Source organism: Antechinus flavipes, chromosome 1 (assembly GCF_016432865.1).
Source record: "Antechinus flavipes isolate AdamAnt ecotype Samford, QLD, Australia chromosome 1, AdamAnt_v2, whole genome shotgun sequence".
In the NCBI taxonomy this organism is placed as follows: domain Eukaryota; kingdom Metazoa; phylum Chordata; class Mammalia; order Dasyuromorphia; family Dasyuridae; genus Antechinus; species Antechinus flavipes.
In genome coordinates this window covers 52,964,353-52,976,689 of record NC_067398.1, presented here as the reverse complement: position 1 = coordinate 52,976,689, position 12,337 = coordinate 52,964,353, and the positions used below count along the sequence as shown (strand labels likewise).

The 12,337-nt window shown below is 43.9% G+C and overlaps 1 protein-coding gene across 4 annotated transcripts in view; it reads left to right on the top strand.

Annotated features, from left to right (window-relative positions):
• Window positions 1-245: 245 nt before the first annotated feature.
• TMCC1 (transmembrane and coiled-coil domain family 1) overlaps window positions 246-12,337 on the top strand; it is a 265,689-nt gene continuing 253,597 nt past the window's right edge. For 2 of the 4 annotated variants that reach the window (XM_051982869.1, XM_051982826.1), the window contains exons 1-2: window positions 246-470; window positions 4,875-5,126. In XM_051982869.1, coding sequence (XP_051838829.1) covers window positions 5,088-5,126 — 39 coding nt within the window. In that variant the 5' untranslated portion in view covers window positions 246-470; window positions 4,875-5,087. Of the gene's footprint in view, window positions 471-4,871; window positions 5,127-12,337 lie in introns of all 4 variants that reach the window. The other 2 variants (XM_051982836.1, XM_051982845.1) reach the window with 2 other exon arrangements.

Here is a 12,337-nt window from a genome sequence, read left to right as displayed (position 1 = left end):
CGTCGTCGTGAGCGCCCCGGCCAGGGAGCGCAGCGCGTGGGTCCGGGCGGGGCTGCGCGCGCGCTCCCGGCCCGCCCGCCCTCCTGCCTGGTTGCCTGCGTGCCTGGCCTGGCCGGCCTCGCTCGTTCCCGCTCCCGCGCTCCCGCCCTCGCTGGGTCTGAGGCGGCCGCGGCGGCCGCAGCGGCGGCGGGCGGGGAAGGGGGAGGGGTGCGAGGGGGAGGGGAGGGGTGGGAAGGGAAGGGGAGGGGGGTGGTTGGGGAATGGACCGGGCGCGGCGGCGGCCGCAGCGGCAGCAGGAGCAGCAGCAAGAGCAGCAGCGGCGGCAGCAGGAGCCGGAGCGACTGCGACGGGGCCGCCTCCTCCTCCTCCTTCACCTCCTCCTCACCCTCGCCCTCACCCTCGCCATCGCTCTCGGCCGCGGCCACGGTCACGGCCACGGCCTCGTCGCCCCGCGGGAGGCCCCGCAGCCGGTGAGTGTTCGCAGGGTCGCAGCTGGACCTTCTGCCGCCCCCGCCCCCGAGGACCCCTCCGCCCGATTCCGGGCCCGCTGGGGGTCCCCACCGGGCCTAGGGCTTCGCCGGTGTCCGGGAGCATCCAACTGTCATTTTCCTGCCCGGGTCTACTCCGTCCTCTGCGGGCTCTTCCCGGCCGGGAAGGGGATGCAGGGGCTGCGAGAGCCCGCTGAGAAGGAGGGGGCAGGGCGGGCCCGGGCCCCTCCCCCTCCCGGATTCCCCCGGGGCTGCGGGGGCTCAGCGGGGAGTCCGCCTCGGGCGGATCTGTCACCGCCCCCCGAAGCCCGGGGTTGCCGCTTTTGTTTTCACCCCAAACTTGGAGCCGGGGAGCGGAGGCCGGGGCGGCCGCGCGGGGCATTGCGGCACAGGTGCAGGCGGGGCCGGGGGCCGGGGGCCGGAGCTCGCGGGGCACGGGCCCTCGCGTGTCCTGCCCGGGGCTGCTTGGAGGCAAGTCCGGGTATGAAGAGGGGACTCCTGCGCCGGGCCGCGGAGGTTGGCGGCTTCAGCCCCTGCGGCCGAACAACTAAGTCAAAAGTTCCCGGGCTGAACGCCGCCCCTGCCCCGGGAAGACCCCGCGGACCCCCCATTGTTCCCCGGCTTGGCGCCGGGCTCCGCCTCCCCCCTTGGGTCGCCGGCCTGGGCATCCACAGGAAAGTTGACTGAAATATCTAGTCCCCGAGGTGACCTGGTGCGCCCCGGGCTTGACGAGGCTGCCCGAACTCCGGGATGCCGGCCGAGCTCCGTGCCGGGTCTCCTTCCGGGCCGGTTTGTCGTGGAGAAGTCATTGGAGTGACCAAAAGTCAGTCGCTATTAGTGATTGGACACCTGCGTCTACAAGGCGTCCGGGTCTCTCTCTGAGTCACTCTAAGCCTCTTTTTTAATGGGGCCGTTGTCGCGTTTTTTAGCTCCCTGAGCACGGTGGGGCTTGGGGTCCGAGCCGGCTGTCTCCGACTCCACCGAAGCCTGGCGGCCACAATTGACTCTTCTAGGGCTCCGCAAGTCCGCGCTTTGGCTTCGGCGACAAACCCTTGGCTTTAACCGAGGCTGAGGTCTGCGGGTTCAGAGAAATGTAGAGTGCCGAGGTCGGCTCTGCCCCCGGGAAGCCAGCTGCTTCTTCCCCCTTCTGGAGATGGTCGCCAGGGGGCTGGAGAGCCTGACTCGGCTTAAGGCTCGCCTCCGTTCTCCCCGCGACCCTGCTGGGCCGGATCAGCCTGGGAAAGTGGGCAGATCCCTCATTTAATCCCCCCCTGCCTCTAGAAGCTGTCTGAGACTGTTAATTATGACATGAAGGTGAAAAAACAATTGACTTAGAGATAAGAAAACTATGGGACATCTTATACAGCAGTTTACCTAGACGAGTCATAAAACAAAAAATTCTTGAAGATGCATGTTAAGCCCAAGCTTCTGTCCCTTAGGGCACAGAGTAATTAAAAAAAAAAAAAACCAAAACAAAATACAGCCATTCTTTGGCTAGTATAGAAAGAGCTGAAACTTGGTTTTAGACTCGTGACCTTTTGCATTATTAAGATTTTTCAATTGCAGGTTTTACCTTCCGTTTCCTGTAGAATGATTGTTAATGAAGAGCACATGGAGGATCAGGATATTTAGAAAATCTAGTAATATATGAACAAATGTCATTATTTTCATTGATTAAGAGCCCACATTATGTGGGTGCTTTATGAGACAAAGAAGTTATAATTTCTGGTCCTGAGGTATTTGCATTTTGACATAAACAAAGATGCAAACCTTTTGGGAATATATTTCACATGGTTTGATAGTTGTATATAAATATTGTCATTGATTGTCAAAGACTTTTTAAAATTACTTAAGAACTTTAGTCTACCCAGCTGTAACTGAGTCCCACACTTTGACTTCTTCGAAAGCACTATAAAGCAACCCATCATCTCTTGTAGAGATTTTCTCAATACCTAGAACCAGATTAGACTCCTTTCTTCTTGTGTAATTAGTTCATAAAATATATGGTGATTTTCCTTTGCTATGATAGCAAATCTACATAGTATGAAACAGTGAAACTCCTCGGTCTCAATTTATCTAGCCAATATTATCTCCTATTATGGTCCTAAGTAATCTTTGTTTGTTCGTGTGTGTGTGTGTGTGTGTGTGTGTGTGTGGAGCTTTCTCCATCCTGGGAGTGTTGGTTTTTTTCTTCTTTTTTTGGTCCTTTTTCTACTCATTGTTTAAGTTCCCAATGTAAGTTCCTCTGTTAAATTTTTCCTCATGACTATCTTCCCAGGAGAATGATCAAGGATTGTTCCAGTATAATTTCACCTTTCTTTAAGAGCAAATCCTCTAACTTTGGCCTGCTTTGAAATTCTCCCAAAATTCTGAATTCTTCTCAGCTAGATGGCTGGTCCTGGAGTTCAAATCCTGCTTCAGAAACATACTAGCTGTGTGATCCTGAACAAGGCACTTAACCCTGTCTACCTCAGTCTCCTCATCTGTAAAATGAGCTGGAGAAGAAAATAGCAAAAATATCTTTGCCAAGAAAACCCCCAAAGGGGTCACAAAGAGTTGGACGTGGTACACCATTAAGGCAGACCAACAAACACTCGCAGAGTTTTGTCTTGTTGAATGGCTTTGGATGGCTGCCCAAGATATACCTTTGTGCTCTTTATTCCCCGGGCCAGATCACCTGAAAGATGATAAGAAGCCTCCTCCTGGGTCCTCTGGATCACAGAGTCTGACCAAAACCGTAGGGAATCTCTGTGTGTTCTGTGCAGCCTGCTTTGGGTCATCATGCAGAAGGACATGAAGTTGGACTACCAGTCCGGCCCCCAGCTAGCATCGCTGACAGTCCCGTGACTTTCCTTCCTGCTAGCCACATTCCTTGAATGAGACAAAGGCATCAACATTTTCTTTTTCTTCATCACCTGAAACTAAGTGCTTTGCTTTGCAGCTATTAATCATGTTTTGCTTAAACTCAGATTAATTTTCAAAGAATCATTTGGGAAAGATTTCCTTCTATTTCCATTTTAAGGTTCCCTGTCTCAGCCGTTATCCTATGTCATCAAATCTTAAATTTAGAGCCTTGAGAAGTTATCTAGGAAAACCACCGCTTTTTACAGATGAAGAAACTGAGGCCATACCTGCTCTGAAAATGCCTGCTCTAGTGAAAGCTAAGCAAGTTGTATCCTAATTAATGTTTGAGTAGGAGACCATCTGTAAAGAGCAGAGCTTTGGGCACTCTCATAGCTTCATGGATGAAAATTCTTGCTAAAGGCCTGAGTCCAGCCTTCCTTTTGAGCTTTTTAGCCTCCTTGAGTGTGACCCTCAGGGAAGATTGGGATCTCCCTCAGATCCTCAGTTCCCAGTGAGCACCTTGAGAAGTCTCTTGGGTGGGGTCCCAGAAGGGCGCTGTGGTCTCTCAGTGTGCCATCTTATGCTTTGGAAAGCTCGGGTCAGACCAAGCTCAGGACTAGCTTGTGGTCACCCGGCCAGGAAGAGGCACATAGGAAGTTGCCCCCCCGAGGGCTGCCTGGCTCCAGGTCCGAGACTCCCCCCTTTTGTGGGAAGAACTCCAACCAGGATTCAGGTGACAGCTCATCCTGTTTCTACAGCAAACTTCACTTCTTTTTTCTTGGCTCCTAAAAACAGTGCACTGTGAAAGTGCTCAGTGATATTTGTAATATTATTTTGTCCAAATAATGCAGAGAGACCTGAGGTAATCTTAGTATTTCTATGGGCTTAGTCATGTATTGCACACTACTCTCAATTATGGGTGGGTAGAATCTGATAAGTCTGTGGAAGTGCTGCTTTCTGAATTATTGCCAAAACATGACAGATCCTTAGTTCGATGAGATGTCTGATTGGGGTACACAGAACCACCCTACTTGTCAAATTAATTGGCTTTACTTTATTTCTATATTCTTCAGTTTCTACATTGGCTTTAGGTTTTTTTTCCCTAGTTACATAGTTTTCTGCATGTTTTTGCATTACTGCTTCAAGTTCAGACACTATTGTCAGTAATTCTACAGCAAGTAGGCCGTCTGCTCTGTTTCCCAGATGAGTTATGTTATTATCACTCTTTGATAGTCTTCTTTCTCATAAAAGGATACCATGACCATATGGTGTAAAGACAGATCCCTTCTCCCCCGCCCTCCAATCCAACTCCGTTCCCTGGCCTAATATTTAACTAGTAGTGAAAGTGGGTTTATCCCATGATGCCATTGCTATAAATTTGTTCAGTTGAGCTGGGGCACTTGTAGCCTGGGACAGCCTGGGAGCGTTCATTAAGAGCATACTTAGTGTTTTGCAGCTTGAGACTTAGTGGAGATTTGCTGGTCAGTTATGTGCACTTAGTGGTGTTTCTCTTTTCCTTCTCTCACTCCTCTGTTCCAGCAGGTTCCAGGTTCCCCTTGGGAGGATACTCCCAGTTCTAGCTTCCTCTTGAGGCTGGCTCTCCCGCTGGACATCTGCACCCTGTTCCAAGGACTTAGAAGACACAGAGCTCCATCCTGGCACATGGGGTCACTTTCTTATGGAGCTTGTATGTCTATGCCTTTTTAAAAGAACTTTTTCCACAAGATTTTCTGGATCTCATCTGCACCTCTATCTATGCAAAGAAGGAAAATCTCTTGCTGGCATTGTGAGGAGGTATGTCTGTTGTTTTCTCCTGTTAGAGATGGCACCACCTGTGCTCTCAGAAGTATACAGTAGTATGGGACCACCTCCACACTCGTGGGGGGAATGAAGCCAGAGCTTCCCCTTCCCCCTGCTCTACCTTTTTAGGATGATCAAGGTTCAGTCAAAACCCCATGCCAGCACACACAAAGGGATGGCATAGGCTTAGGAGGCAGCTTCTTGAAGTGAGGCCTAATGATCAGCTCATTAGATCCTGCTGCATGGAAAGCTATGCACATCTTTGCATTTTTTCCACTACTGGTTGGAGGGGGAGTGTGAGTATATGCATCTACACATGTGCGTGGGGTGGGAGAGAGTAGTGTGGATAGAAACAATTTATTCTGTAATTTAGAAATACTAGGAAGCAGCTTGGAGTTTCATTACCAAGGATAGAAATGATGGCTCTGACTTGGTTTTGCAGTTTTGATTTAAGGGCTTTTTTGTTTGTTTGTTTATTTCCAAATGAAATGGTTGTAAGAGGAGTTTAGGATACTCAGAATCACAGATAAACATTTTTATACAGGTTTTCTTATACAAGATAGAATGGTATATAGGGTACCTTTGTCCTGTGTTAGTGCAAGTTGAAATTCTGTCTTGAGGCTCATATGCTGCCTCCTCCTTACAGTCTGCTTGCTCCCTGTAGTCAGAAATGATTCTTTCCTCCTAAAAATTCTCATACCACTTTATTTGTGTTTCTCACATGTTTGTAATATGCTTCATTTTTTCAGAATAGTTTTTTAAAATCTGTGATTTTTATCAAAGTAGTTACTTCTTCCAGGGCAGATCAGAGTCCCCTCCAAAGATTATATGGTTTCATAAAGTGCAATAATCAAAATGTAGGTTTCTTGGTAACTTACTTGCTAAGAAGCCACTTCTTAGATGACAGAGGCTGAAAGCCTTTTTAACTTGGCCAGACATGCCAGACTTGTAATCTGCTGACAATTGCTTTAGAAACCCTTAGTTTCTTCCATTATAATGAAGTGTTGGGTAGGACTTTAATGGAGGATTACCTTGCAAATTCATCATACTATACGTTTTGAGGATTGTTTTTTAGACCAGAGAGTCTATCTTATTTGGCTGAGTTCTTCTCAGCCACTTACCTAGGACTTTGCATCTACTTAGGGCTCAAAAAATGTTGCTTTAATCAAATTGAGTTCTAGAAGAGCTCTGAACTGAAAGTTGGGGCAGCTGGATTCTGGATTTGACCTTGGGATCTTTGGCCAAGTGCCTTTCTTTTTTCAACCATAAAGTATTGTTCCTAATACCTATCCTACATGTCTTAGCTGTGAGGTTCAAATGAAATCATGGAAGTAGCATGAAGTACTGTGTTTCTGTAGAGTACATAGAGGCACTGTACAGAATATAGCAGCTTCATGGCATAACTGGCAGAACTCGCTCAGAACCAGGGGCCAGCCATCCGAGTTCAAACTCTACCTCTGATATGTACTTGTAATGAAGAAACTTTGTGGAATTTAAATAGATTTTATGGAAATAAAGACCGCCAATCTGAATATTAGGATTTCTGTGGACTCCATTTTTTTTTTTTTTTTTAGTTTGTTGTATTTTTATTTATTTTGTTAAATATTTCCTGCTTATACTTTAATCTGGTATGACTACATTTTAGAGTGTCATGGGCCATGTGTGTTTAACATCTCTTTTATAAGTTATTAACTGAGTAGAGTAGCAAGCATCTGTCTTTCCTTGGACTGAGTGACCTATTTTGTGGCCCCTCTTTTCCAGATAAACTTCTAGCAGAATTCTGATTTTGAGAGGATGGAGAGTCATAGATCCAGTAGGCACAAAGATTTAAGTTTGGCAGCTGGAAAACTTTCATCTTTGAATACCCAGCAGCCGATTGGTACTGCTTCTTGGTGTGATGGTTTCAGCTAGTTTTATTCAGGATGGCTACTTGTGAAATAAGCAGAAGCAAAATCCTTTTTTCTATGGTTAGAACTTTGACATTGTTGAACAGTGCAGAAAAGCTTACTGAAGAAATAGCTGGCAAGACCAGTTCATAAATGAAGAATTAGAATCCCAAAGAAAGTTGGGAAGATTTTTTTTCTTCTATTCTTGGATCTTACAGGGCAATCCAGCATGCAATGCACTTTTTTGCTACCCCCTAGCATGGTACATTCCACATAATAAACTCTTGATAGTATTGAGTTGGACTAAATTTTTTTGGTGATTTCTAGTTTATATTGTTTGAAACTTTGAAAATAGCAGCTTAGAGAAAAATTGATAGTTCTATGTTATGATTTCACTTAGTGTTAAGTCCAAATAAAATATGCTGTAGTTACTACTTAGCATGGTGTCTGTCACATAGTAGTCACTTAAGTCCTATTGACTTACTATGAATTAATTCAGTCCTGTTCCTACTAGGTCATGGATTCTCAGAGATGGAAGAGCTCTTCCAGATAGATCATCTTCTACAAATACCAAATTTTACCCAGAGAGATAATGCTAACCAGACCTCATTACTTGCTATTCGCTATATTCTCATCACTTTAAGTGGATAGTGTGGGCAGTTTTCTCAGAGTGGTTACCGATCTGTATTGTAAGAGATTTCCTTTCTGAGAGTCCTATACCATTTAAGGTCTGATCCTCACAAAAAAACAAAAATCACTTGTAGCAAACTATAAATTTCCCACTTTCCCAAAACAGAATATAACTGGAAACTAGTAAATATATACAATCAAGGAAACTTCTCAAGGTTGCTGTTGTCATATAATTGTTTATCATATTAACCTAATATCTACCCGCTTGGTTTGTAAAATTTTATAATAGTTTATAATTTGATTTGGCTAAATCTGAAAAGTCTATTTCCTTCATCCCACAATCTCTTCCCACTTTTCCTCTCCCTTACCAATTTGGAATGTTCTAAGAGATCAGGATTCTATTCTTTCTTACATTATGGATGACAACTTCCATGAATTTGAACTGAAGAGCAGGGGCAGACATTTTGCTCAGCTGCTTTGGGGTAGTGATTTATTCAGGACTTTAAAAACAGGATAGAGGGGATATCTGGGGGCAGAACATAAACATATTCCCAACACAGCAAGAATAGCATAGATTTAGTGTTTCTCTGCAGAGACTGAGTCACAGAGTTAAGAATGCTTTACTTAAGGTTATACTTTATGTTGAGTAGCTTCAGTCAGTCCATGTGTTCTGATTCCTACTTAACTTTCTATGACATTAAAAAATCAGTGGAGAATTACTGTCTCAGTTCTGGCAGAGATTGTGTAATATTTACTTTATTAGAAGATGTTTTGTGAATTTGTTTCTTAGGTGCAAACATGTCAGATCTGATGGTCTTTTCTCAGTGCTAATGCTTCTTGACCTACCTGTTGCATTTGACGCTGCTGATTACCATGTCTTTCTCTGTGTTTTGTGATTCCATGGTCTCCTTGTTCTCCTATCTGGCTGATCAGGACAGGTCTGCTTTGCTGGGTCATCTAATGTTCCCTACCCTTCTGTCCTAGGTCAAATAGTCTTAGTACTCTTAGTATTGTTTCTCACTTGGTAAATAACTTTATGGATTTAGTGACATTCTCTATCAGCTAACTCTTTGAGCTATAAATCCGGTTCTTGTCTCTCCGGTGAGCCTCATCTCTGCATCTTCTTTTGCCTGTTGGACATTTCAAACTTGATATCTCAGAGACACCCTGAAATTATCTGAAATTGATTTCATCATACTCTATTCCCCTCTCTCCCCCCCCCCCCCCATTTCCTGTTTCTGTTGAAGAGGCCATTATCTCTGCAGGCTTCCATGTTTGTAACCTCAGCATTACCTCACCCTTGCTCTCTCTTGTGGCACATACCCAGTCAGGTACCAGATCTTGCCATTTATATATATATACATTTTTTGCATTGCATTCCTTTTGTCTACTCTCACAGAGATTGCTCAGGCCAACTTCATCTCTTCCTGAGTTGCAGTATCCTCCTGATCTCAGGGTCTGTCCTGTATGTTGCTGTCAATATCACTTTGCTTAAGTGCCAGTGACCATGGAGCTTGTCCCCTTCTTACTCAGCCTCAGTAGTTTCTTATGGCCCTTGGATAGGCTATCCAAACCACTCAGCTTGATGGTCAGTCTTTGTGGACTTTGGACCCAGCTTATTTTTCTAGCTTCCCTGGACAGCATTCTTCCTTCCATACTCTGTGGTTCAGCCAAATGGACCTTTTCTTGGTTCCTCATCGTGACATTCCAGCTCCTGCCTCTTTGTCTTTGATTGCTGTCCTTGCCTGGGATGCCCTTCCTCTTTACATATGCCTCATAGAGCTCTCTCTCCCTTTAAGATGAAAGCTTAAACATTATCTCCTACATAAAGTTTTTCTTGGTCCCTAGAACTACCTTGTATTTTTAATTATTTTGAACATATTTGGATTTATATGCTTTCTGTTTATGACGTCTTCATATTTATATGTACTTGTCTTCTCCATTAAAATGTCATTTTCTTGCCTATATTGTTTCATTCTTTGTACTTGCATCCCCTAGTATCTAAAATACTTCTGGATTTTATACATATACATGGCACCTATACATACATCTGTATCCTGCTATAAGGATGTAGACTTTAGGTATTTACTGGTTGTATGACTCAGAGCAAGTCTCTCAGTTAAAATGGGGAAATAACATTATCCACTTCCCAGAGTTATTGTGAGGATCAAATGAAATAATATTTGTAAGCATTTTGCAAACCTTAAAATTCTTTATAAATGCTGACCATGATGACTATTAATCATGAAATTTAGATTTTTTTCACATTTTATAAAATTCTGAGTTTAACAAACATAGCTTAAGAACTGAGTGATCTAGAAAAGCAGATAAGCGGTAGTGAGCATCATGAAGTGATTCTCAAGCATCTTCCCAACTTCCTAGGCTACACACAGGTTAGGACAGTGCTATGATGCCTAGCCAACTGAAAGAACTTCCAACTCATGTGACTTGCAAAGGTTGGGGGTTAAACAGGTGAGCAGAACTGTTTGGGTCCTGTCCCCAGGACCCCAGAATTCTTTAAATTCCTCCTTGAATCTCTCCAGCACTCCCTATACCCTCTAGAACCTCTTCTTCATCTTTTCCCCAGCCTGTTTCCTTTACAGTCTTAGACTTCTGTCCTTTGCTCCTTCTGTACTCCCAGGCTCTGCTGGAGAAAATTGTCTTTGGGGCTGTCCCGATTTTTCTCTGGGATTCTAATGGGGCCTTTTAGGGCTGCACAAAAATCGTTTTGTTCTCATTCTCTAAATCTTCTCTCCGCTCCAGCTTTCTGCAGTGTTCGGTCATTTTTCCCTTCCCATAGAAGAGCTTGTCCTACTTTCCTAAGAAGATAGAATGCGTCCATGGTAATCCCCTTCCTCAGTGAGGACGGAGAGGTGACCTGGCCTGTTTATCTCTGTCTCATTCTAATCTCTCAGAGTTTCCTTCTCCTGAGAAGCAGGGTCACCCTTAGTCTGTCTGCAGTGCCTTTCGCCAGGCCCTAGAGAGCTTCCCAACAGGTAGACGGCCTGTTTGCTTTTTGTGTATTCCATCCACAGGTAGCCTGAAGGTGGTGAGCTTTTTATCTTCCTTAGTTTAGAATCCTGATCAGTTTAAGCCTAAACGAACCTGAGAGACTTCTTAGTGCATTCCTTGCATTGCATAAGTAGAGAGTTTGAATCCCAGAGAAGTGAGAAAGTGACCCAAGGTCATGTTGCTCATTAAGGAAAAGAAGCTAGCTTTCCAGCCCGGTTCTGACTCCAAATATGTTGTGAAAAGGAAAAGGTGGTCGGAAGAACCCAAGATTTGGGGTTAGTGGGCCCCACTTGGTGCCTTACCTGCTTGGGATGGTTCACAAATCCTTAAGCCTCCTGGAGTTTCAGTTTCCTCAGGTATGAAATGGTATATAAAGGATCTCATCAGGGAGATGAATGAGCAGAAATTCCTTATTGGCCTTTTCCATACCATCAGAAAATGAGAGGAAGTTATTATATGTTAAGAATGCTAATTGGTGTTTCTTTGTGGATAGATCCCTGTATTACTGATATTGCTCAAGCATCTATCTAGAGATAGATCACATGTGCCTTCTTGTGAAAGATTTGCAAGGAAATGTGGATAAGAGCTGCTTGGGAAGGGAATGTCCCCATTGTTGAGATCAGAGGGACATTAAAAGAGAACAGTGTGGTAGTGGGACATGGCACTGCATAGAGTAATGAGCCTTGTTACTGGAAGTATTTAAGCAAAAGGAATTAAGATTGCCCTATAGATGAGTCCCACATTAGATTAGAACATGTCCAAAATTTTGTTCTTTTGTAAGGTTCTATAATTGTGTGATTTCTACCACATACACACACATTTTTTGTTTTTTTGTTTTTGTCTAGTCATTTTATTATATATATATACATACATATATCATATATGATAGACATCACATAGATTATATACATAAATATATGATGTGTACATAATATGTATTACATGTGTTACATAAATATACCATGCATTTATATAGTTATATATGATATAACATATATTCTGTGTGTATGTAATGACTAAAGCCTTGTTGCCTACTGTTTTTTAAAAAGCTTTTTATTTTCAAAACGTATACATAGAGAGTTTTCAACATTCACCCCTGCAAGACCTTGTGTTCCAAAATTTTTTCTCCTTCCCTTCCCCTCATCCCCTTCCCTGGATGGCAAATAATCCAACATGTTAAATGTGCAATTCTTCTCTACATATTTCCACTTGAACTGAGAGAGTGTCAGAATTCCTTTTGTATTTTCAGCATCTAGGTCTTTTTGCTATTATAAGAGTTGGATCTTGTGTTCAGGGCAGTATCTGGTGAACAGAATGTCAATGTTTAATCCCTTCTGGTCCTTGACTTCCTTGTTGAATTGGACAACAGTTATGATATGGAGTAATATGAATAACTTGTGACACTCTGGGACATATACATACATATGTATGTATATGTATATATACTTGGAAAAGTGGGCTCAAGCTTAGTGACTATGGCATGGGGGTAGCTCAAGATCATTTTAGAGCTAGTATAGTTTATTGTGGGCTCCTAGTACAATCCTGAAGCTGAATCTTTCTTTCCCCCTGTGTCTGACTTTTTTTTTTTTTAACTCTTGATGCAGTTACTATCATAAAAGTCCAGTTTATTTGTGTGTTAAAATAAAAATCAACACACTACCTACACTTGAACAGTTC